Source organism: Manacus vitellinus, unplaced genomic scaffold, assembly GCF_001715985.3.
Source record: "Manacus vitellinus isolate BGI_N305 unplaced genomic scaffold, ASM171598v3 scaffold_56_pilon, whole genome shotgun sequence".
Classification (NCBI taxonomy): domain Eukaryota; kingdom Metazoa; phylum Chordata; class Aves; order Passeriformes; family Pipridae; genus Manacus; species Manacus vitellinus.
Window position 1 is genome coordinate 312,509 of NW_021940660.1, and position 25,863 is coordinate 338,371.

Consider the following 25,863-nt stretch of genomic DNA (forward strand, 5'->3'; position numbering starts at 1 on the left):
CCAAATGTGAATAGATTAAATGGTAATTGCTATCAAGCTTTATGTTCTATTTCATGTACCTAATAAAAGTTTATCTAGTGGAGCTTACTTTGTATCTTTTTGATCTATTCCTAACTGACTGCAATATACTCTATTAAAATATTTATCATTGTGCTATCAAATATTAACCATTTTTAAATCATCTGACTAAAGAAAACAAATAATGTTACTTGCTTAAGTTTTCATGAATTTCCTAATATTTAGTTGTTCAGAACTCTCCCATGATATAGCACCAAAAATACCAAAGACCCTAGAATTGTATTCATTCTTTTAAAATTGGGTTGTTTTGAAATGCACTCTGCTCACATCCATCACTGCTGTCCGTTTTGGCTCTGCATGCAGAATCCTAGTTTTGTCGTCTGTAAAAAGTTATGATTCTGCTTCAGTACAAGAGAATCTTAGAGAGTAGTTGGTTTTTCTATAGGTTAATACAGAACACTTTTAAGGAAAACATTCTTAGGAAGTTTCCTTAATTATCCACCTGCTCATCCACCTGAAATTATGTGGCTTTGTCAGGTAAAAATACCAGCAACTTCCTAGGCTATGTCAATGAAGTAATGGTGGAAAGAGGAGAATACTTATCCCCCAGATGTGCTACAGCTGCAGGGCAGCCCAGCCTGATTGCCAGGGCTGCGTTGCTCCCCAGCTGAGCAGGTTATGCTCTCCCAGGGTGCCCCTGCTTGTTCAACCCATTGCTGATTCATATCACAGAACAAACACAGCAGAAAACTATTCTTTTTTTGGTTAGCGTCCTGCTGAGTTAGATCTGAAATCGTTCAATGAAAGGTCAAACAAGTGCCTGAGAGATTGCTGGGGGTGTGGGACTAAATAGTAGGGAATTGGGAGAAGAGGGATTGCAGCACTTGCAATTAGAGCAGTTTAGACAGCCATGAAATAGCAGCTTTGAAGCTGACACCTGGGCAAGATCAAGAGGCGAACACCCTCTTTGCTCCAATCCAATCCCTCACCTTGCAGGGGAAAAATTGTTCTATTAAAGGTCAGGTGTATAAATGGTGCTACTGAACCATTTCTTTTCACTTTGGAGAAAGCAAGTCTGATCACCAGGTTATCAGAGTAAATCTCCTGAAGAGCTGCAGTCTGTTAAGAGCCTGGTGCCTCTCAATAACACGGTAACTATGCTAACTAGCCCCCTTTTCTGAGCCTCACTCTCTGCTTATGACCTATTATTTCCTTTGGCTTCTCTGCACACAGGTATTACCTAATTCACAATCCCCATCCTGTTCAGAGAGGCCTCCCAGCACAGACACGCTGAGATAACGTTCTTGAGCTCTCACCAATGCCCCTCTAATCTATTGCTTCTGCAGTTTCTTCCACTTCCACAATATCTCATACACGTTGTAGGCAGTGGTGCTAAAAGCAGATTGAGACATGATCCCCAACTGAGACATGCTACAGTAATTATGTAGATCTGTATGATAACTATCTAGAGAGAGCATCCTGTGTTTTCATCTTCTCCTCTGTGCTCTTCATAGAGGAAAGGTGCCTCACTTAATCATTTCTGTTAATATACAGTGTTTGTGTTCTGACATGTTTACCCTGAATAAAAAATATCCTCTCCCAAGGGAGATATCAACCTTCTTTTTCTCCTTCAAATCCAGTATCTCATGAAAAAATAATACCATTCCATGATAATCATACTTTGGTGCACAATTTTCTATGTATCCCAGTATCTGTATGGTTATTCTGTGGGTTGTGTATTTTAGAAAGAATGCATTAATAAAAACATTCACATTGTCTTTTCTCAGGTTTAAAAGACCCAGGATATGAAGATGGCATTACACCTGTAAGTCATCAGCATGCCTCCCCTGAGGCAAGTGGAATCACTGCTCTGCATCATCTGAGGATCAGGACTGATAATGCTGTAATTTTGTTTGTAGTCTTGCCTTGCTTGTCTTACATCTGTAAACCATATTTTGCCTTGAGTTGCAGCAGTGGGATTCTGGATTGATTTAAGGAGAATTATTCTGGATTTGAATTTGGAGCCATTTGAAAGAGAGTCTGTTACTCTTGCATCCAAACCCCTGTACATACGCACAGTTTGTTTAGTCTGCATAACAGTCATTTAAGATAGGTATTGTGAAATCAGTATTTCATGTATAAGGACCATGGGCAGGTTGTTCCTTGGGGACAGCAATGTTCAGCCCCAACAGAGCTTTATCTTTTTCAATGAATTCTTTCTCTGTTTTACTTTCCTCCAGCTCCAAGCACAGCAGTGTGCTTATTGGTACCAGTCCTGGCACCAAAACACACCAGAACTGAAAGTGTACATAGCACCTGTGCAAGGGGGAAATCCCCCTGTATCCTGACCAGCTAAAAGCATTAAAACTGCTATTGGTAAAAAAGATGTAAAAAGATATAAAAACATATAGATGGCTCCCCACACAGGTGGTTGCAATGGTGAACTGGGAAGCAGGGCATCCTGGTTCTGAATTTCTATTTCTTTTTTTTTTGTATTTTTTCCCAGGCACAACTTCAATGTGTAGGTATTGGAGGACTCATCAGATTCATCTGAGTACAAACATGTATAAAAATCACTAACCTTCAATGAGGAGACAATTGCATTTATATATTTAACCTGTTTAGAAAGAAGTGCATGATGTATTTTTTTTAAATGTTGTTTTTTTAACAAATAGGTGGTATATATCTTTTCTTCTTTTCTTGCTGATTGGTAAACACAATCTTCCAAAAGCAAAGGTTAATTTAAGTTCCGGGTTTACAATTTCAAGTTTGATTTTCTTTGGCAATTCAATCTGCATGACGATTTTGATCAAATGCCTCAGCTTATAACATTTGTAACACATGATAAAATCCACCCCAAAAAAGCTCATATTTAAATAATCATGTAATAAGTTGAAGGCACACTGTGACAGAACATGAATTATCTAACAGGCTGCAGACTAACACCAGTTTAGTCTGGAAGACAGATACAAGCACTGAGTGCAGTTTTAGCATTGAAGATAAGAGTGTAATCCTTTGCCTGCTTCTATTTAAAATCAATGAAAAAGGGTAAAAAGATAAATTGTTCAGAGCTTGATATAAGGCATGTGGCTGAAAACGCATTCGCTAATTGTTTAAAATTTGCACCATTGAAGGAAAATGATTTAAAACAGAGGTTCACAATCAGGTGCACACTACCATTGGTAACTCTTCTACTCGCTCTAGGCCTTTGTAGTGCTGTGGGTTCAATGTCTTTATTTAGTCTTTGACTGCATGAAGGGAGATAGTGAATAATATTAATCATTGAACCTTCCCTCACCTTTCCCTTGTGAGGTGATCGTGACTAATGAAAATCTGAGCTATGCTGGTAAACTGATATTGGCGAAAGAGTCGCTTTTTCTTTGCCTGATTGGATAAATATGCAGCTGGTTTTGGAATCAATTCTTCTGTGAGTGAAATTAAAAGGTGTTACTTTAAAATGCTCCTGTATATATGCAACAGAATTTAGTCACCAGAAATGTCATGGCCAATAAATACAAAAGATGCAAGACTGTAAGCAGTAAATGTAGAAAATCAAGTGAATGCTCCTGCTTAATATTTTGGCTTCATCCATTTTTTAAAAGCTCCGGTGGTGGTTCTGTGTGTAAATGTTTCTACCTTTTGATACAGATTCCTTTTATCACAAAGCACTACGTTCAGTTTAAGACTGGTCCAAAACAACTGTAGTTGCTGGTTAAATTTCTTGCCAGGCTTGAAGCTTTTAATTATGTTCTTATGTTCATTTTTAAAGGAAATAGTTTAATTTCTATAAAACGGAAAAATCAAATATAGCTGTGTATTTTCTCCTGTTCCAGGAATTCTAAAAGGGTTTCAGGACCAGACTGTTCTGTTCTTAACTCATTCCCTGTGCTTTGATCTATGTATGCATGCTGGTGAGAAAACCATTGTGGGTGCCTGGCAGGGAGGCCCCCAGCACTTCTCCGCACACACAGCGCCTGCAGCATCCACGGTTCTGGGGGAGGGCTGAGAAGTAGCACAAGGCACAGTTGCATCTATTGTACCTCTTTTTCTGAGGGCAACAAACCTTCCTGTACCAACCAGACCCTGCTGACCGCTACCCCTATGCAGCACAAACCCCGAATGCAAGAAGATAACAGCTGTTATCACAGTGCTTTTTATCTGGGAGGCAAAGTCTAAAATTGCATCTGACCTCTGTGTGCACAGAGACGCCAAGTGATGAGAGCTCTGCCTAGATCCTCAGAGGTTTTAGATTAGATCAGTAAGAGTGAGGTACCTAAATGAATAGTTCTGGGGATAATAGCTTCTGTGTCTTCTACCCATGTGTGGTACAAAGTAGACTCCAAACTGCAATTTATCAAATGATATATTGTGGGCCTTAGAAAACACAACAGGACTTTTGTGTTGGGTTTTTTTTTCCCTAATGGGTTTACTAATATATAAAATTACAACACTCCATTTACTTATAGAATCATACAAGTAATTAAACTAGCTATAGTATAGATTTAACTTATTTATCTACAAGTCAAGCTTCTGATTGCCCTAGGTCAATGGTTTTTATCAACAAAACTCCGTAATAATAGATTTTCTTAATAATGCCAATAGGGTATGTATAACAAAAAATATACAAACACATCTGTCTGTTAAGGGTGTGTGTATGTATCAGTCTTTGCATAAATACATTTCTATACAGCACAGGCTCAGGGAAAAACAGATCAAACAAACATGTTATGTGTCTAGAGAAATAATAATTTTGAGCTTGGCTAAGGCAACAGAATGAGTTCTTATTTTTCTTGAATATTGGGGTCTGCTTGCTTGCCCAGTCATTTGTTTAGATTTCAGTGGAAAAATAGTAATACATACTAGAAAATTAAATTAATTGGAATTCTGTTCCTCCATGATAAGACTTGAAATGAGATTTAAATCAGCGTGCGCTTGGTAAAACGTGGCAATTTGATGTCTGTTCCATAAAACTGACAACCGCATCTAGTTGTTTTTCTTCTGAATTTGATCAGATAATTTGGTCAAAACTTGGAGAATATCTAAAAGTTACACAATCAGACAGATTTGTTCAGAAAATTACAACATAGTGAGGGAAACTCAATTAGTTTTGTCAGCAAATATAAAGGTACTAGCTTGAACTTCCAGAAACTGTCCAAAGCTTTTACAAATACTCTTGATTTAGCTAAATCAAGCTAATTATATGTTGGGCTCAAAAAATCCTCATTAAAACAACATTAATGTCCAAATGTCATAATGTCCAAACCTGAAAAGATAGGAAATACTGCAATTAGTAAGCAATTGCTCTGACAAACTGGTGTGTACATATATATATATATTTTTAATCATATGACTGTAAAATTTGCTCCACAACCTTCCAGATGTGTTCAATACCTCAGTTACTTAATATCTTTTTTAGACCCACTGTATGGACATGGTGTTTACTTTATTCAAATTCTACTGCAGAGAACCATATTGATTTCTTTTTTCATTTTTTTCCCCTATAGTTCCTGTCACTGCAATATTTCAATGCTACACAAACTAATGTTTTCTTTGCCAGTACCAAAGGTAAGGTACAGGGTGGTGACAACCTTCTTCTGCATAAGGGGTGCAAGGCAGAGGGAGACCCTATGACTTCTGTGTGCTTTGTTTGGGAGATACCTAGGATCTGATTTGGCAAAAAATTAATAATAGAGAACTTTGAGACTTGAAACACTACTTCACCTGCTCTCTGCTGCATCTCTAAGTGCCCAATAATTTTGTGAATCAAAACTCAAGTACAGGCATCTGCAAAATGAGAATACAATTAACAACCATGTGTGAAAAGTATGGTTGAAATGACCTGCCAAACATAAAGAGGAGGTTTCTGGCAGAAGCTGAAGAAGTAAAATTTTCTCAGGTAGCACTGAATAGTGTTGCCCACACAAATGTCCTTTTTCTTCATATACTCTCTTTAATGCTAATCGGTTAATTATCACAATCTTTCCTGAAACTATTTATGGTTTTCTTTCCAGATATATTTGTTGTCACAAGTCCAGCTTTTCTACTTCAGAGGCACTCATCACTTGGAGAGGCAACGGTAATCTCTAGCTTTACTCTTTGTTTGTTTCTTTTTAATTTATGATATAAGATTTGTATTTGTTTTAGAGTGTTTAGAGCATTTGTATGGCTACTGACCAATTTTATAATATTTGGCTAATTGGTGTCAGTAATTACAATTTCTGTGTTTCTCAGTCTTAAGAATCACAAGCAAGCTCTTGTAGAAATATGTCTTTAATGTGTGTGTGTAAGAATGGAGAAAGGCAATGAGAAAACGTGAAGGAAACACATAAGAGGACTCTCCAGAGCTTCTGGAAGTAGATGATCAAAACAGTTATAAAAAAAATGTTAAGAATTTACCACAAACAAAATTTGCAATAAAGGTCTAATCCTCTATATGTTGAAGTGGTATTTCCACTCATCTGTTTATAACACCTCTAAACCAAAAGAGAAGCTAAATATATAACTAAGCATTGAAACAACATCTGCCCAAGCACCACTCAAGAAAAATTTCAGCTCTTCTTTTTAAGGATGTTAAGTATACCTCCATTTTTTTCAACCTTTAGCTTTCATCTGGTTTTCACTAATTATTACAGGTAACGAGCCAGTGTTTTGCAGTTATTGTCCAGGGACAGTTTTAAGGTATGAAAGGTTAACTTACTCAAGAAGCTGAAGTTTAGGACAGAAAAAAAGTGAATGTGCAGAGAAATCACCTTTTATCTTTTAGGAAGAATTTTGAATTTGAAGTTAATATGCTGATGTTTTAGTATAAAAAACTTATTTCACAGTTGTCAAGACGTGTGTTTACATAGCTCAGTGGGAACTCCTTGAGGTGTTAGTGAGAGAGAGAGAAGACACTGAAAGTGCATTGAAATAAATGGATGGCACAGTCAGTGTCCTCAGCTGGGAGTTTCCCAAAAGGTTCAGGCATTATGGCATTCTTACAGCTCATAGAGCATTTTGCTCATTTTCTGCTCTTCAGTAGCTGCACATGATAGCACACAGACCCAGAGGCAGCAAAGTTGCATGAGAGGGGCGACTCTCAGAGTTACTTACGTTGACAGCCCAAGCTGTGCCAGATATATCCCGGCAGACATTTATCACATTTAGGCCCTGATGTTCCCTCCTTACACTCACAAAATCCTCTGTCATTACAGCGATCATGGACTGAACCAAAAGGGTTACAATAACAGTCTGCAGAAACAAGACAACACATACACACTGGATTCAGGTCTACATGTGGTGATAATTCATTCAATACCAATAAAGGGTGCATTTCCAGTGCTAAAGGTAAAGGAAGACTGTCTATTATGGATATCTAGAGTAGTGAATATAACTACTACATGTCCATTTATTTGTTTGCATATGTCATTTCAGGAAGAGACGTTTTATGATGTGAAGAGAAAAAGTAAACAGAAAAGATATAGAGGCAGAAGATACCATGGGTCTTTGAGGATAAGTGATTGTAACAGATTCTCTTCTGGCAAAAATATTTTTGACAATTTAATGAACATTAGAAAAGTTTTGTATAGTATGGATATATCAATGTGCCATCAAGGTGAAAAGATTCACATTATTAAAATAGGCTTATCTGTGTTACTCAATATTTTCAGAAGTGCTGAATGTCTTTACAGGACTATATAAATGCACTTTACTTATTTCCAAGATAGTCTTCCTTTATGGTTTTGAGCAGTATAATAATTTTTGTGGATATTTACCATTAAGTTGGTGAGATTGTATTTATCAGTGACGTTAATAAACCTGTTACGTATTCCACAATGGAAAGCTTGAGGTGAGCACTAATATACAGCAAAACTTATCAGAACTGGCTCTATGCTGCCATTTTAATTTCTCTCACCTCCCAGCGTGCAGATGGAAAATGCAGTGAGGCTCATTCCCTGCTGTATATTTTTCACATGTGTTCAGCTAATTAAAGAATAAGTAGGGAACCCATTTCCTCCCACAACACTTACTGTGTTGTTCATTCACAGCCCTTTTCTTCAATGTGATTACAATATCTGTGTTCAGCTTTCAGCTAGCTGAACGAAGGCAAGACAGTAGCTGGCAGAGCTCATTTTTGGCACTCCTGTTCTTCAGCTTGGTTATTTATATATTTTTTTCCTCCCAAATGAAGGGCTGTATATGTATGTAGACCCATGTAGACCCAGAGTAACTTCACTGTCAACTGAGACCACAGACACCTTTTGGCAGCATCTGATCTCTGCTGCTTCTTCAATCTGGGCAACCTGCTGGGAGTCTGGATTTATACGTCTGTGAATCGGTACTACTTTGATGACTACCTCTGGCAATTGTTCCCCAGCATTACGTTAAACCTCAATGATATCATAAATGACAAAAAGGAGTGGAACTCGGAAGTTACATATATATATATATATATATGTATGTATGTATCTATAATGGAAAAACTGTAACAGAAAAAATATTTCCAGAAAGACGTTTGTCATCTGTTGTCTCACTGTTTATTAACTGTAAATTACAGATGGCACTTTGAACATTTGGCATGCTGAAGAAGAATGCCAAACAGGGTTCCACAACAATAATAGAGTCAATTAGCTAGCAACATTCATTAATGAAGTTGAAAACTGACATGCCAAAAATACTGTGCAAGGCTGAGTATTATAGCACAGTGCGTGCCACTTGAAAAACTGGGAATTCTCATGTTAATCAGATGTATGAAATGCTTGTATAAACAGGCATAAAACTGAGATACACTTTGAATGCAGGAATTAAATTTTGCTTGAACAGTGTTTATAGAAAATCTTGAAAGACAAAAACTTGGAATTACATTAGAAACAGAGGGCCCAATTCTTGTTAAATTAGCTTTGTTAGATCTAATGTAGTTACAGTGATTTAAACAAGTATTTGTGAAAGAAATGTATAGCCTGTGATACTGAATGTTATAGATACATAATATTTTCCAGAGAGCAATACTCTGACCCTGAACGAGTGAAACCTTTCCTACTGAACTCTATCACATAAGCGTGTTGGTAGTACCAGGCCCAAACTGTGCTGTTTAATGGAAAGTAGATAGTAGAAAGACAGATTAAGCCAGGCTCTTTTACAAAATTACCAGATCAAATCAGAACACCAGACCCAGCAACCTTTAGTAACTGAATCTAGTCTTCATCTTTCCCAATACACAACTGATAACACAGTAATACGACCTACAGAGGTCCACAGAACATCCAGGATCATTGTCCAACGCAATATCACAGGCTGTGGAACACTTCCCAAGACCTTCCAAATACTTAAGACATTAAAAAACTCAAAGGTCACAATTTCAGTGTGCCCCTTACAGCAACAGGGCAACGCTCCCAGATCGTCCTAATAAGCAGACCACACACAGGTTCCAGGGTGGGGGAAAAAGCCCTGCAGATCTGAACTTGGAAGGAATTTTCCTCCTAACCTCCGTTTGGTGACTGTTTGAAAGGATGGAAAGATTAACAGAAGTAGTCATCTGTTTGCTGATATTCACTATATCAATGTGATGCTGCCAACAAAACACAATGAAAATAAGTAAAAAGAAGGTGGGCTGCAGGCTTGCTGCTTATCAGTCTGGGTTGACAGTGGCTAGAGGACAACCCTCGGGCGTCACTTAATCATTTATCATTAGGGCTTCTAAAAGTTTCACAGATGTTAATTGAAGTTTAAGCCTAACTGACTGCAAGGCTGGCTTTCCTAAAGGTGTGACAGCAATCACCATTTCAGTATTTATTTTGTAAGGCAAAGGCCATGTTTTATTACTCTGGGTCTACTTGGTGGTTTTCATGCTCTCCATGCTTGCCAGTGTGGGAATTCACTGAAATAGTTATTAGGGCTTTATCAAGAAATAAAAAACTTTTCAAGATGTTAAATTCTTTTTCATGTCAAATTAATGATTTTTAACTTCACAACACCTTGATTTATTCAGAAACTGCAGTTGCCCATGTGAGGTAATTTTTCCAGTTAACTTACAAATCCACAAATATTTGATATTTCATTTTAAGAAATAAAATTTATTTTGCTTCTAAAGAAATTAAGGGCATCGATAATTTAGATTTAAGCCCACTGTATAATGCATTGCATGTAGTTCACTGGTAAAAACCTTCTCAGTATTTGAATTCTTTAGTTTTAAAAATTAAACAATTTACATTTTCTCCATTTAGTTAGCATCAGCTAAGATTCACAGATTTGTTATCCATGTACTTACCATATATATTTATGAAAACTGTGTAAGCAGTTTTGATAAATCAGAGCCAAAGCCCTGTTAGCTGCCATTAAATTAGCTTATCCAAACATTTTTTTACCTTTCTACATATATGGCTGAAGAGGAAAGAATTAGCCTGGCAAAATGACTTTCATACGGGAAGATTTGCACATGTCACTGGAAATCTGCTTATTAAAATGTTCATGTCAACATTTCACTTGTACTTAAACCACAAAAAACTGATTTTAAACTCAGCAAAAAGAGAAATGAGCGTTTCCAATAGAGCAAGACTGTGCTTGACCTAGAAGGGTGGTGAATCCATCAACTCTCTCAGAGGTGAAAATACACTACATTTGCCAGGATTAAATCTCAGGAGCCCCAGTTCAAGAAAATATTTTAGGCACAAGCTTCTCTGTTTTCTGAAAAGTGCTTAGGTATCTTCCCCATTTTGCTGATTTTACACATGAAGTAGTATGAAAGACTTCTCAAGTTGGCAAATCAGCGAGGATACGTACATTAGGACACATACATTTTGTATGCAGTATGATCACTGTGACCATGAAAACTGTTTTAGTCCAACAAGAATGTTATTTATTTAAAATAATTACCTAATATGTAGCAAACCAGGGTTGGAGCCTACAGTCATTTCACGTGGTACAATTCTCATGGGAGCCCAAGGGAATTCTGCTTTCATTAAGGTGGAAAGTCAGCAAATGTTTCACATTGCCTTTTTTTCCCCTCAGACTCTTTTTAAATTAAAGGGTTTTAAATTTTATTTCTGCAGAGTCTAGGCAACTGCAAAGTGCATACTTGTTTTACTAAGACATTCTAAATATATCAATTGTAAATTAATGTAAAAATTACATATTTTTGACTTCTCATTTACTTACTTCCTTGTCTTATGTAGCTACAGCTGCTGCCTTAGCATTTCAGTGTACATGGGAAAACAATGTACTGAATGAGCAGATGAAAAATTCCAAACAGAGTAATTTAGTCATATTCATTAGGCCTATTTAAGCAGCTGAAATTATACAGCCCTGGTGTCATACCAGTGATGTCTGTCATCTACATCAAACAAATATGTGGGACAGTGTTTTTTTCCAAGAACATTTGATTGTGTTAATCTCCTCAGCACAGTCATACAAAATCATGACTTGCCTACTAAAGTTCTTATTAGCTCAGACTAATTACTGTCAAAGGAGATCATGCATTTTCTGAATGCGTTGCCAAGCAAAGTTAAAAGGACACATGAAATGTAGTGCGTGGATGGATCTGTGTGTTTAATCACAAAGTAAAATGGTAATCTGTCAAGTTACAAACTGAAACAAATAATAGAAACCTAAATAGTTTCTGGCTTGAATCTCAGCAATGGATTATAAAGAATATAAAAATATAATTTATTAATCCATAGTCTATTTTGGCATTAAAATATCTGCTAACTACTCTTTTTGCTTCCTGGAAAATGGAATGAAAAAATCACAATGATAATCCAAAAAAGGTCCTACTGATGCTTATAAGAAACATTAAATAATTAAATTCTCTACTTCTGTTTGTTATTAGAACAGTGTCTTTTGTGGCTACCTGTTAACTACTGACCATTGTAGAAGGCTTCCTTTATTGGCTATGTCCAGTCTTTACCTGAAGTGTCCTCACGTGTGCTATATATTGTCTGTGGTGACATGAGAATAATGCATATTCTTCTAGTGTGATAAAGATCTTAATGTTTTTACTAATATGCTTCTCTTATTATGTTCTGACATTTTCCCTAATTCTGCAATTTGAATATTTATAGCAGATGCTCATTCTAAAGCACTGTTTTTATCTCAGGATTCCTTTTCTAAATTGACATCATGTTGAACTGGTTTGACAAATTCTGTTCCTAACCTCAGGGATATAATTTCAGTTTCTCCTCTAAGTAGAGGGGAGGTAACACTGCATTTATAGCCCTGTGCCTGGGAGCAGAATTACCTGCAACATGTTTCTGTGAAATTTAGTGAATAAAACGGGTTAATAAATATCACTCCCCACATCCTCTTGCTGCAGCTGGCAACTTTTGTGGGTCTTCAGGCAAGTATTCAAGAGTTTGCACTAGTAATTGCAAAAGTTGGACTGGGAACAAGTATTTAAGACTCAACCCTTTAGTTTTCACATGTGTGACCCCAGCGTGGCTCCCTCCTGCATAAGGACAGCACAGCCAGTTTCTCAGGGACTGCTGGAATAAGGACCCTTAGACAGAGAGTTTCGTCGTCATATACGGATTCAAAATGCCTCCTTGGGGCTACCAGGGCAATGGAAATGAGGCAAGAAGTCTACACAGATGTTCTTATCCATTGAAAAAGCTCATTCTGGCTTAACTGGCAAGTAAGCAGCAGTGGTCCCTAGCAGCTGCCAGTGGCTGAAAAGGCACAGAAGAAAAGCCGCAGTTATCCCGGGACTGACCTATGCACACATTTTCATCGTCCAGCTCTGCAGAAGCATTTCTGAAGTAGCCCAGCCTGCATAACTCACAGTGCTGACCTCTAGTGTTGTGCTTACAGCTCACGCAAATGACCGTATTGAGCAGCTCGATGTAACTGCACCGGTTGGAGTGCCCGAAGCATTCACAGTCTTTCAAGGAAGAACAGAAATGTATACAAAATGTATACAGCAGCAGAGTAATAGCACATTACATGCTTAGTAAAAATGAACGACGAGCAGAAATATGAATGAATGGCACATACATGTTAATCAATGTAACATGGACAACAGCAGATGTCTATCTGCAATGAAAGTGGAGTTTGTTTCAGGCAGGTTAGCGTGACCCGACAACCATGGCATGACTTCGAAGGTTGGCTGTTGTTGGCAGACCTGATGGAACTGAAGCATTTGCAGTTGTAAACCTTTCAGGGTTACTGGAGGCTCTATAGTTTCTGCTGATAGAAATGCACATATTTTTGCACATTTGAGATGAGTATAAATCAAGACCCAGGAAAAACTTCATCATATTAAAAATGTTAAATTCAGTGGACAAAATTGTCAAACTTCATTGTGCCTAAATCCACAACTGTAAGTAAAATATTTTTCCTGACAGAAATGGTGAGTATTCAAAAATGCTACTGAACTTGGGGTGCTATAATTGATAGGCACCTTGGGAACCAGACTGTTCTATTTCATGACTAAACAAATCTCTAGTTTGACAATTTTGGCCAGCGCCTCCTAAAATGATAAACAGAGAAGAAAAGGAAGGAAGAGTTGTTAGTTGAGAGCTACTTCCACTGTACTTTTCAGGTAAGCATTAACCCATTTTTGTATTCTGAGATGAAAAACAATTGGGCCAGAAAAGATCATGAAAATTCTGAAATGTGTACTGAATAGAAAGCATGCTTACTGCAGCCATCTGAAATGCAGTTGGCATGACAGCCACTTTTAAAACCCCCCTTCATTAAACATGGAATGCTAGTACCTTTTAGTCTTTAATCACAAGCAATGCTTGGCTTTATGCAGAATGAAAGAGAAATTAGGAATGTATCAATAACATTATAGAAGGCACAGCTCCGCTCTGTGGTGTAAGCCTGAGCACTCAGCCCACAATGAATACAGGAAAGGTTATTAGGATGATCAGAGAAGTAGAGAGTCTATTTAAAAAGAGAAGACTAGGATAATTTTGCTTGTTTAGTCTAGGAAACTGATGATTGAAGATATCAATGGGCTATAAATACATCATGAGTTAGCCTTCTGCCACCCTAATGGACAACACTGGCACAAGAATTGGGTGTTAACTGGCAGTTCAGAAATTTCAGCTGGAAATTATGAGATGGTATCTAGCCATTAGGGCATCGAGGTTCTTGAACACTTTCAATTTGTAGCAAAACACACTGATGCTTTAGAGATGTAGTTTATTAACTGGTGGAACAAATTACAGTATGTTTCCTTCAGTAACAGAGCACTGGATGCAGTGACTTGGAAGGGTTTCAAGGTCTTGAAGGTAACTTATCTTGCAATTAGATAAAGCTGTAGCAGAGGGTGTACAATGTTTCCATACATGACAGAGGCAAAGTACTTTGTGCTGCCTTTCCTCTGGTATCCTCCTAATTATGCTGGGACGCCTAATGAGCCCACTGATTGTTGGAGGTGGGCATCAGATACAATATTTGTGCCTGTCTATATTTGTATAAAGAAATAACAGTCCTCGTACATGTTTCTGAGCATGCTATGCCCACCTAATACATATATTTCTTTGGCTTTTTTCTGATGTAGTGGACTGTAAATAGACTGCATTTTTTCTTAGACATTTAGCACAACATATGTTTCAATCTTGAGAGCTGCCTTTCTCCTGCCAGGAAACATTAATTAATTTTACATATACGCATTTAGTTAACATGTATTTCTTGTTCTCTTTGATACTATACTTCTAAATCAATGTTTTGTGGTTCATGCCAATCTGATAATTTTGATGCCTATAAGTGCTGGAGTACAGGAAAACATTTGGTGTATCTGTCTCACTTGAGACAAATGAGTAGGGATGAAAAGTATGTTAATGTTTGTTGTCTTTTGCAGTTGGTCAGTGTGATTCAGCATCTCAAGTGAGAACTGGCTGTGTGGGGCAGAGAAGAGAGATGTAAAAGTGAAAACTAGCACTAGAAAATAGGAATCACAGAAAATTGTTAGGATTGTAAAAGTTTATGTGACTGGCTAGTGATAAGCAATCAATCTGATCTTTCTGAGTTTTGGATTCAGAAGCAAGGCTGTCTTAGTTTCTCTGTCTGACAAAGGACCTGTCTTCTACTACAATTAGACAATTTATTTTGGTGAGATGATACTGTATTGGTATGTTTGTCAGACTTGCTAAGCATTTTCATTCTGTAGGTGAATTTAGAGGAAATAATTTACCTTGTTTTTCAAATCAGTAACAGGCAACCCAATACTACATTCTTATGTTTCCAAAATATGCAGACTATAACAAAAATCAGGCTATGTTACACCGTCTTTGGTGTTTAAAGTAGCAGAAAGAAATGGAGAATATTCTGTGAATGAATGACTGCACTACTTCCACTCTGAAATTTTGATATGACCTTAATTAATATTACTACTACACATAATTACAAGCACATTACAAAAGCACATGAAAAAAAAGCTGCACATTAAGTAATTCACTCTGTAACAAGACTTGCTCCAAATTATGATTTGGAGTGAAGAAGCATCTGATAATTATGAAGGACTTGGATGTACACACATGCTCCTAAACATATGCAAAATGACCACCCAAGTTCAGACGTGGGTCATCGATATTAAAGGTAAACGATGAGACCAGTTCTTGGTTGCATTTATATGGGTACTGCTCTTGTAACAACTGTGCTGTGTGAAAGAAAGTCTTTGTCTGAAAGTTAACTTATGCTAAGGTACAGGAAAGCTCTAGGAGTCTTGATCTGACTACTAAATGCTACATGGTGTAGAAAAAAACCACAGTTAACTTGAAAACAGTCTAACATCTCATCAAACATTAATAATGGCAAAAGGAAAAAAAAAAGAGGCATGGCAAGTAATGATTAAATCAATTTTGTGGTAATGTTTCTTTCTCCCCTGCCTCCTCACCATTTTGCTAGTGCAATAATTTGCTGCTGTTGGCCTGATCAGTGAATCATTTTTACATCCCTCTGTGTTTACAAAAATAAGCTATGTAAAGAGTCCTCATATGATTGAAATGGAATTATTTTCTCTACTGGCTACATGAGGTGCTACACCACTCAAACATTGCACATAGAATTGCATTCACCATCATGCCAGCTGGGAAGCTAATAGTTGTCAGTGCTGTATGGCCTGTCTACCTTATCATGTGGTTCACCTTAACCAGAAAGTAGCCTGCTTGTTAGAATGGTCAGAAGCACAGCTTAGGTGTTTAGACACACATCTCTGGTCTAGCAGCCTAACCACTTTTCATGTGCTGGCAAAGTCATGCAATCACTGAAGGAGATGGGGAAGAAGTATCAAAATCAGGCTGCACATGGTTTACCAACAGTGGAATGACATGAGTGTCTCACAGAGCTAGAAAATGCTGCTTTCAGTTTTGAGTACCACGTGTCAGGAAAGACACAGATAAGTTGAATAACAATAAGGAGTGAATGGTTGGAAAACTAAAATCTCGGAGGAGAGGTAATGATAGCTAGATAGGTTTAATGTAAAGGAAAAAGGGAGAAGAGACCACCATGTTAGATGTGATCATTGTCTTTGGATGATTCAGGAATTGTCAAATCCCTTGCAAACTCATGGAAGCATTGACTCTATCAGCCTTTAAAAACTATTTTCCAATGTAATGATTCTATTGCAACAATCTTGATCCTCTTGCATAAAGTATGATAAAATTACCCATTGAAGGAGGCTCATGAAGAGGTTGATAATCTAATTGTTTTGTTTCTATAAATTGAATGCATTTTGCCCCATTACATCTTTGAGATGACATACTGTTGTTGTGAGGATGAGGTTCAGCTGAAGCTTCAGCTGCAACCAGTAAAACATGAAATGCCACCACATGAAACAATGGTGAACGCACATGGGAGGGTCTCATAGTTTATAAACTAAGACAGGTAATGCACGAGACAGCTATCAGTGTGACTTTCTAATTAAAAGCACAAAGCATATTTCAAGAAAAGTGCATTCAGAAATCATTACATTATTTTTTCTTTTTTATTCTCCAGTAACTCTGTGTTCCTCCTCCATACACTACAGCAACTCTGTGTTCCTCCTCCATACACTACAGCAAACAAAGGAGATTTCACTGTAACCTTAGAAATTACCTGCTTCGTAACAAACAGTATGGCTCATTACCATGATCTCATCAAATGGGTCAAACTAAGTTCAAACATTTTTTAATAACCCTATTCCTTGTTAATATGTATTTCATGAATAATGAGATATTCACAATAGCTACAGAAAGACAAAACATCTTCATACATACTCTTTACAGATAAATTGATGAGGAAAAACAATAAAGAGATCTCAGGGTTCAGGCTGTGAATGACAGATATGCTAATGAAACGGGCTGCCTGTACATCAGAGAGAATATTGGCATGCTTTATTATGCCTATATAATTCCACTTTTTTGATGAAACATTGAACAGTTCAAAATGTAATGCCTACACTCTGAATTTGCACACTTACAATAAAATGAAGATGTAAGGCACACTTACAATGCATTAGAAGACATAACAATGCATTACACTCCATGGCATTTACAGATACTTTTTGAGGACATGGACAACTGATGTTTTCTGTATTGTTTTCCCTCAACTAATCTGCTTATGTTTCTTCTTTTACAATTTATGCATATCAGTGAGGAACACAAGACTCTAGTAAACATCCTTTCTAGGCAAGGATCTGAATGGTCATATTCATACATTTTACTCCTTTAAAAATAAATGCCATGTCACTTTATTTGCCAGACACGACTCTCTAAGAAGCAGATTTATTTTTCTTTGTATGGCCTGTGTTTACGCAACTTAATGCTTCTGTTGTATTCAATGAAGATGCCTCACTAGTAAACTAATGGGTACACTTCACAGATATTCCAGATTCATACAGTGCAATGTTTTCACAACACAGAGCACTATGGAAACACTGTATGAATCCTAGAATTCCTACCTCTCTTGTGGTTTGCAACTTGAACAGAAGAAACAGTTGACATAGCTAATTTGGGAGCAACTGGATAGTAATAAAATGAACAGTAAATTAGAAAAGATATCACATAGGAACAAATTGAAAGATTAAAATAAACATCTTTATTTTCTAACTTTTAAATTAAATTTAACAATGGTTGTTGTTTTCTAAGGAAAGAGTGAAAGATAGAGAAAATGAGTTATATGCTACCAACTATTGAATCATTTGAGCTGTAATACCCAAGATCAAGACGGGGAACGTAATTCACATCGACACACTTTGGCAGTTTTGAGTTAGAGATTATTTGGTGATTTCTCCCAATCCATGACAAATGAGTACATGGTAACCAGAGTGGTCTGAAAAGGGTTTTATCGAATTTGTATGCGTATTTATTCTGGCCAAATAGTATGAACATGAACCCCACAATAAAACAATTAGATATAGGCAGATTGCTGTAATTATTCTTTTCATACACTATCCTTAACTGAAGTATTTAATCTACAATAAATGTTAAACACTGACAAATGCTGCAAACACGCATAAACTGAATAGAAATGCTTGTAACTTTTTGTGTTTTATGTTCCCTAACAAAACATCAAAACTAAATTTACTTAAACTCTTTATTTTTGGGGAAGAAACATTGAATAATTCTGTGCTGTTCGAGATGTATTTTGCAACAAAGTCTTAGATCACTCACAGTATAATTAAGCTATGAAATCCATTAGAAATGCTAAGTATAATTTAATTGGGAATGTTTTGATTTAAAATTCCTGTGAATAATGTAGGCTAATCCTTACAGAAAGCAGAGGAAAGGAGATCAATCTGTTTTTTTCTGTTTGTTTAAGGAACACATGCAAAAGCTTGGAAAACATAACAGGGGCTAAATGAAGTTGCTGGAATGCTAAGTATCACTTTATCAGGGATATTTAGTTTAAAATACATATGAATAATCTGAACTATAGTACATTGTTAATTCTTGTTGAGAGCAAAGATTAATTAGTATTTTCTGTTTTTTTGGGCACATAGAAACTTGCACATATAACATGGTAGATTTTACATGCATGTGTTTTGATTTGGTCATTGTGATCCATAGATTTAATTACAGTCCTTCCAATGTAATTCCCAACACATCTTGTTCGGTTTAGTGGCTCTTTTTCTAGACTGCCTTTCCATTAATTTTATTCTCCACCTCTATGTGTTACAGCACAGAAAGGACACCTTTGAACAGTGAAGGCAAGCCACAGGCCAGATTTCTGCAGGGATTTTTGAAGAGGAAAGGGCAGTAAGTAAGAAGAACAAAAGGACATTATTTTTATAATGAACAATAATTCTGAATGTGAAGTATGGCTGAATACTTCTTCAAACAACAAAGAACCTTACTTTTATTAGTCATAAAAAGTAATTTGTTTCTTTCAATGCTAATCAATGTGCCACAGTCTGTGAGTAATTTTTCGTGTGGCGCTCAAATTGTAGAAAACCATGAGTCTGTCCTGCAGAGAACTTGCTTGTATTGTGGATGGCATGAAAGCTGAGAATGCTTCTCAGCTCACTTGGGAAAGCAAAATGGAAACAAGACATTATAAATGGGTTTGATGTAGACAATGACAATCTTTTACACTCAAAAATCTCAAAACTTACTCAAAATATAGACTGTGCTGTCTAAACAAGTCCAACATTATCTAGGGCTTTGTGTATATCAGTGCTGTGTGTCTACTTTTCCAGACTTTTTGCAGTCATGTGTACAGTCTGATTGCTGGAAGACTCCTTTTTCAGATAAGGTTTGTTTTATAGTTATTTTCTCACAGGATAGCATTACTTAGTATCAGAGAAAAGTGAATTGGATTATCATCGTTACTACTTTTGCCACCATGTGGGACTCAAAAGCAATTTCAGTAACTTTAGACCACTAGGAATTTTACAGTATCCTACCTTGGTTTGGTTTAGAAACCTCAAGGGAAGAAATATTCGGCCATATCCTATCAAACTTTGGAGGATCTGCATGCATCAGGAAAAATCAGGTTTTGTTATTTACATCTGTGTTATTGTTCTAAACAGGCAAGCATATGGACAAAGACATAGATTACAAACATCTATTACTGTACTAGTCTAAGTTGCACTTGAACAGTACATGACTCCACAGTGAACAAGAAAACAAGCAATTGATGATTCCCAAAACACCAAATGGACATAAAATACTGTGCATAACAATTCATCCTCTGTGGTTTAAAATACAATTTTTCATGATGAGAAGATATCCTAGGGCAATATATATGGTTCCAACACCAGGAACAAAACAGGAACATATTCTGTTAAATCTGCTCTTCAGAGATAAAATGACAGTATCAGACAAATATGGATTTCTTATCAAAGACACATATCTTACCTTATCATCCTGTTTTAGGGCCTTTTGAGTGAATTACATATCTGTTATAGGAAGAAATATATTTACCAGTAGAGTGGGCCTTTTCTTCAGCTCTCAAAGCTTTTTGTGTTTCCTCTATTTCCTATCACCTCTGCTGATATATTTTACAGCTTGATTTTTTTTTTTTGGCAAAACATTAAATGTCTACATTTCTTAGAAATCCTACATAACGTGTTACTTGCATGAAGCATCTTGTGTCCCAGCAAAAGAATTATCTGTGTCTCTTTAGAGCTTTATCTCCTTTGGTTAATGTGTTACAGGGCTGGAGTAGTGGGGAGTGACAATCCTCAGCGGAAGAGTGCTGGGTGTTGGAGCTGAGAATAAGTGAAGGGGATGGGGGCATTGTGGAGGAAGGAAAGAAAACTTTTTTTATTTTCCATTTCCATCTGCCTTGTTTTAAACATCAGACTTGGACCATGTTTTTATTATCTTCTCTGAGTATTGCAGTGGTTGTGCTTTCTCTGAGTCGAACATAATTTTTCTTAATGGTTACATCAGCCTACATATGGCTACATAGCTCTCTACATAAGAGAGCTATTCCTTCACTTCCATCTATGAGGAATTCAGTTGGGTAGTTGAGTAGATTGCAGTTGTCACAACTTGGTTGGGCATCAAGGGCCTAGGCTTATATGTCTTTGTAAAGAAAATGTGTTTCACTGTTATGTCCATCTTAGTGGGAGACCTGCAGTGAAGCTGTGGCAAAAAGACTGAGGCTTCAAACATCTGATATGGAAGGAGGACATCCCAAAGTTTCTTGTGACCCATTTGTCAAGGGTGAAGAGAAATTGGGTGGGTGAGGCTGTCTGTCTCCAAAGTCCTCCCACACAGAGAACAATTCAAGGAAAGGATGATGACCTGCACTGTGCCATTTACTGTTAGGTAGTCTTCTGCAATTGAATGGGTCAAGGTGTAATCTAATCACATAATTACATCAGATTATTGCATTTTTGTGCTTTTTCCTTATCAATCAAGAAAATAGAAAAACTGAGTTAGTTTGGTAGATTCTCAGTCTATATATTGATTAAAAATAACCTGCCTCTACAGGTCAGATCCACCAATTCACACACATAGGAAGTGCAAACACAACAGTCAGGGTGTATGACAAGCTGTACTTATTGAGGTGGCATGATAACCCAGCCCTTCCACTGAAAGACTCTACTACCATGCACTTGAGAGACCACCTTTCTCCTCCTGAAACACTGACTGACTGGTTATAGTAAATAAGTTTCAAGCATGCACAGGCAAATTATTTGCACAGTTAATTCACTGTTGAAATTCTGGTAGCTTTAGGAACACTTAGGCTTGACCTAAACATTTTAAAGGGACTGGACATTAGAGAATACATATAAAAATATATTAAAAAAGCAAAAGCAATCTTTATGGACTACATTGTCCTGCTGTTCCCTGAGCCTTTTTCTCTTTTAGCCCTTGTGCAGCATCAGAGTTATTGCAGGAAGCTGTTAACATTTCAGACTGGAGCTTCCAATATCCTCCTTGTGTTGTTAAGTACAGTGTGGCGCACCTAATACAAAAATTCACAGGTATAGTGGTCTTCAACTGAAAAGGCTTAGGTATTATCAGAGGTAAAAGTAATAGTGTCAAAGCTTTGTAATGCCTTAGGACTAACCCTCTGTAATATGTCATTTAGTAAACTGCAGGTCCTATATAGGAAATCAGACACTGGACATAATTGGACTCATATAATCAGTAATATTTCATATATAATCTATTCTCATTATAATTTCTCCAAGTAATCTCATGTCCAAATAAAACCACTGCTTGTAAGGCAGAAAAAAATCAGTGTTACCTATTTCTTAGTGATCCTGTAAATGTTATAGATCTGTGCTTGTTTTAGCGAACTTAAAATGGCGGTTGTGACTTACCACAAAATAATTAAAAATTCCCTGACCCTTTAAATTAGATAACACTGAGCTGAGTTTCTTAATGGACACCCAAAACAATAAAGAACATATTTACAGTGCCTGGAGATTACCAATTAAGCATTATAACTAGTGATTATTACTAGTTATTAGTGATAATTATAACCATCTTAGAAGGGACTTCTGGAGGTCATTTGTTTCTTATATTTGCTCATGGCAGGGTCAACGCTAAGGTTAGATGAGGTTACTGAAGGTCATATCCAGCTGAAACCAGCTGCTGCTTGGTAATATGAAAGACTAATGAGACTTAATGCTTATATTATGTGATTTTTTTCAATCTTTGGTAAAGAGGATATCTTTTTCTCATATCCTTATTCACGGACTGTATCATCATCAAGATTACAGGTTTCTTGATAAAGGTCTTTCTCCATCTCTTGAATTTATTAATTTTTTTTAAGGGAGATGACTTTAAATGCTTTATCTAAAAAGATATGTGAGATGTCCAAGTCAAAGAATGTTGACTGTCATTCCCACATGTATATTGGAGCAGATGAGTCATCCTTTGAACAGCCACTGGGAAGATTCATTTAGCAGCTAGTTATTCTTTCACAGCAACCTGTGAAAATATTTCTAGTCCTTGGAGATTACCATGAAGGATTTTATTTATAGAGAAGTTGACTAGATAAACCAATCTTTTCCAGAACACTGCTATGACTGCACACTGTATTTTGTAATTAGAGTCATTATTTGCCAGAATAATTAAAGAATTCTGGTGTAGGTATTCTATAAGATATCCTATGTAAATCTACTGTAATATATTCCATGACAGTTATTTGGGCAAACAAGGCTACAGAAATGTGAGAGTTTCTGAATGTATGTTTTAGTGTTATTATTTAAAATTGAAGCTACTGTAGCCACCTTTAAGAGTGGAGGTATGTGAGCTGTTCAGGTAAGCAGAAAATCAGATATGACATTTTATATTTGCATTGGAAATTTTTGCATTTTTAGTTACTATTGTTCTAAAGCCAATTATATGTAGAAAATAACTATGGGCTTTCATGAAGTAAGGAAAAACTGATTCCATTATATTTATTAGATGTATGATAATTTCCTTTTTCCCTTCCCTATTTTTTTTTTTTTTTGGATACACACTATCAGAATTACTTCTGATACTAAACAACAAAAAATCTGTCTCAGTAATTCACTGGAAGTGCCGTCTGCACCATGGGCTACATCATAGTTTCAGATCAGGGAAATAAAGGAAATGAACGGGTAGTTTCAGCCCAATTCCAACCAGGCAGCTGCACATGAAAAAAACCTGTCATGATCTTGGCAGGAATTCATCAGCACGTTGTTGGTTTCTCACTCCAACCAAGTAATGAGCTGACATTAAAAATAAAATGCATTCCCACTGAGAGGGGCTATCCTTCCTCAGGGATGAAGAGCAAGGGTGATAGAGTGCATGAACACAGTGATGGGCATCTGTGCTCTACAGCAGAGTAGCGCCTTGTCATCTCCTAAACTGTGTCTGCTGACCCAGCCCACAAACTATGCATTTGCTGTAAATTACTACTAATAAATCAGTAAGTCTTAAATCATGCTCACTAATGGCAAACAGGGAGCACTTGTGTTGGCAACTATAATTATTAATTTAATTTTTAATAACAATAAGGAACCCTTGTGAAATAATCTGATTAATGTGCTTTCTAACTCTCCTCCCATTTAAAACACAAAAAAGTATAAAAAAAATTGTCAATGTAAACTTGATGATTCAGTAGAAGTTCATGTTTCCAGCCATAGAAAGCTGCCCTTGCCACTGCCTTTTTTAAACCATGAGTAAGCAACAGTAAATAGCTGTTCTAGGATATTAAAAAATATATGCTGGGCACAGTGGAGTTACGACAGTGGTTTTAGGTGTTAATATTGAACAAAAAAGCTAGGAATAATAAAAAATAATGTTCACTGAAATCAATGGCATATTTAGTAAGTGATAGAATAATTGGGTGTGTTTATATCAGATTGTGTTCCACCACTTCTTGCAAGCATCACACTATCATTATTACAGCATTTCTATCTCCTTTTGTCTTTTTGAAGTCATGATAACCTACCTTACATAAAATTTGCCTTTCAGCACTTTCAATAAACTGCCAAACTGAAAGCATTGAAAGAGAAGAAATGCTGATTTTTTTTTTTAATCACCCCTTTATTTCATTAAGTTTTAAAAAAATACTTGCCAATATTAGGCAATCTTTCTTGGAGCAATGTAGGAAGTTTCATACCTTTTCCTTTGAAGAAAGGAGAATTCTGCATAAATGTGAAGATGTGGTTGTTTTATGGCAGCTCCTCAGCCATAACAGCTTTTATAACTGTTGGAACAATTTAAATGCAATTAGTCCTATATGTGTCCACTTGTTGTAGACTAAAAGAAAGTGATCTTTTTAGAGGATTTTTAAAAAAAGATAAATCTAGCTCTGAAAACTTTCAGATATCAGAAAAAAAGTCCATTGACTTGAATAAATTGTTGGCTGATTCTCAAACTAATGAGAGTTGAGGGAATTCTTCAATTTTTGAAGTATTTCCACTAAAATGTTTGTAGAAGTGCACAATGAATCAAAGCCTTTTTTGAATGAAATATTTAGGTACAAATCTCATGAAACACAAAGTAAACAATTTTGGTGATAGTTTGCAGGATTGCTCCTTTTTATTTGGATTGATTCTGTTTCTTCCTACAAAAATGCTGAAATTGGCTGGTCAGTTGGGATTATTATACAGTAATACACAACTGATGAACAAGAATTCAAGACCTTTTTCTTAATAATTGCTATGCTGATTTGGAAATCTCATTCTTTCCTTATACTCTGTGAAATAAACTGATTACATGTCTAAGGGACAGAAAGAAAAAGGTGAGAGGGTAATATCTAGAAGTATATTTTTTTTCCCAGCAGTTTCTCCCTAAGCTTTATGGCTAATTAGATTTTAAAATATCTTTGTGGATCATGCCTGCTCTCTATAAACTTCCTTGAGTAACTGAGCTAAACTTGCATGTTGTGCTATGTGTTTTGCATGGGTACCATGGTACATATTGAAATGTTGATATCTTATTTTCTATAGTGTCCTATCATTTCATTGTTTATTAATGGTTAAAACAAAGATAACTGTCAACTGAATAATTTTCCCTATATTAAAGCAAATCAAAAAGCATTGAAAACACTATTTGACTGACAGACTGTTTTTAACTAACCCATGATGATGATGGTGAACTGGAATGAAGAATGAGAAAGAATACTAAACTGTCAGTGCCCGTGTCTACGAGACTGGTGAGAACAGCTCTTCTTATCTGTTAAAATTGGTGGATCTGGCAAAACAAAAACTGAAACAAAGGCTCTCCCAAATCCCATCCCAATAACCTGTCAGTGCTCCCTGGAGCAGCATTGGTGGTTTCTGACCCTGCACTGGAATCACTCTGCTGGGATGTTTTCTGCTCAGTGCTGGGGCCAGTTTTGCTTCCTGAACTTCAAGGGCGACATCCTAGTTATACAGAAAAGAAAATGGCCTTGTTGTGAATCCTACCAGGTAAAACTACCCATTATGTCTTTTATTTGGACTGTTAAATTTCTTTCAGATCCAGTGTTCAAATGAGTATATCATACCATAAAGGCTATCCATATTTT

At 36.5% G+C, this 25,863-nt stretch overlaps 1 protein-coding gene and 1 long non-coding RNA gene across 11 annotated transcripts in view; one reads left to right on the plus strand and one right to left on the minus strand.

Moving 5' to 3' along the window:
- The window catches only part of NTNG1 (netrin G1), a 150,401-nt gene that overhangs the window by 18,760 nt on the left and 105,778 nt on the right, over positions 1–25,863 (minus strand). For 2 of the 10 annotated variants that reach the window (XM_029963236.1, XM_029963243.1), the window contains exons 6-8: positions 19,820–19,885; positions 12,701–12,868; positions 7,111–7,248 (exon numbers count right to left, since the gene is read on the minus strand). The exons of 1 other annotated variant lie outside the window; for it this stretch is intronic. In XM_029963236.1, the coding sequence (XP_029819096.1) occupies positions 7,111–7,248; positions 12,701–12,868; positions 19,820–19,885 (372 nt within the window). Of the gene's footprint in view, positions 1–7,110; positions 7,249–12,700; positions 12,869–17,875; positions 17,936–19,819; positions 19,886–25,863 lie in introns of all 10 variants that reach the window. 7 more of the 10 variants (XM_029963246.1, XM_029963239.1, XM_029963238.1 and 4 more) reach the window with 7 other exon arrangements.
- Positions 7,268–25,759, plus strand: LOC115307811. Its single transcript, XR_003916171.1, has 3 exons — positions 7,268–7,344; positions 19,095–19,172; positions 25,380–25,759. It is a non-coding gene; the product is annotated as an uncharacterized LOC115307811 (long non-coding RNA).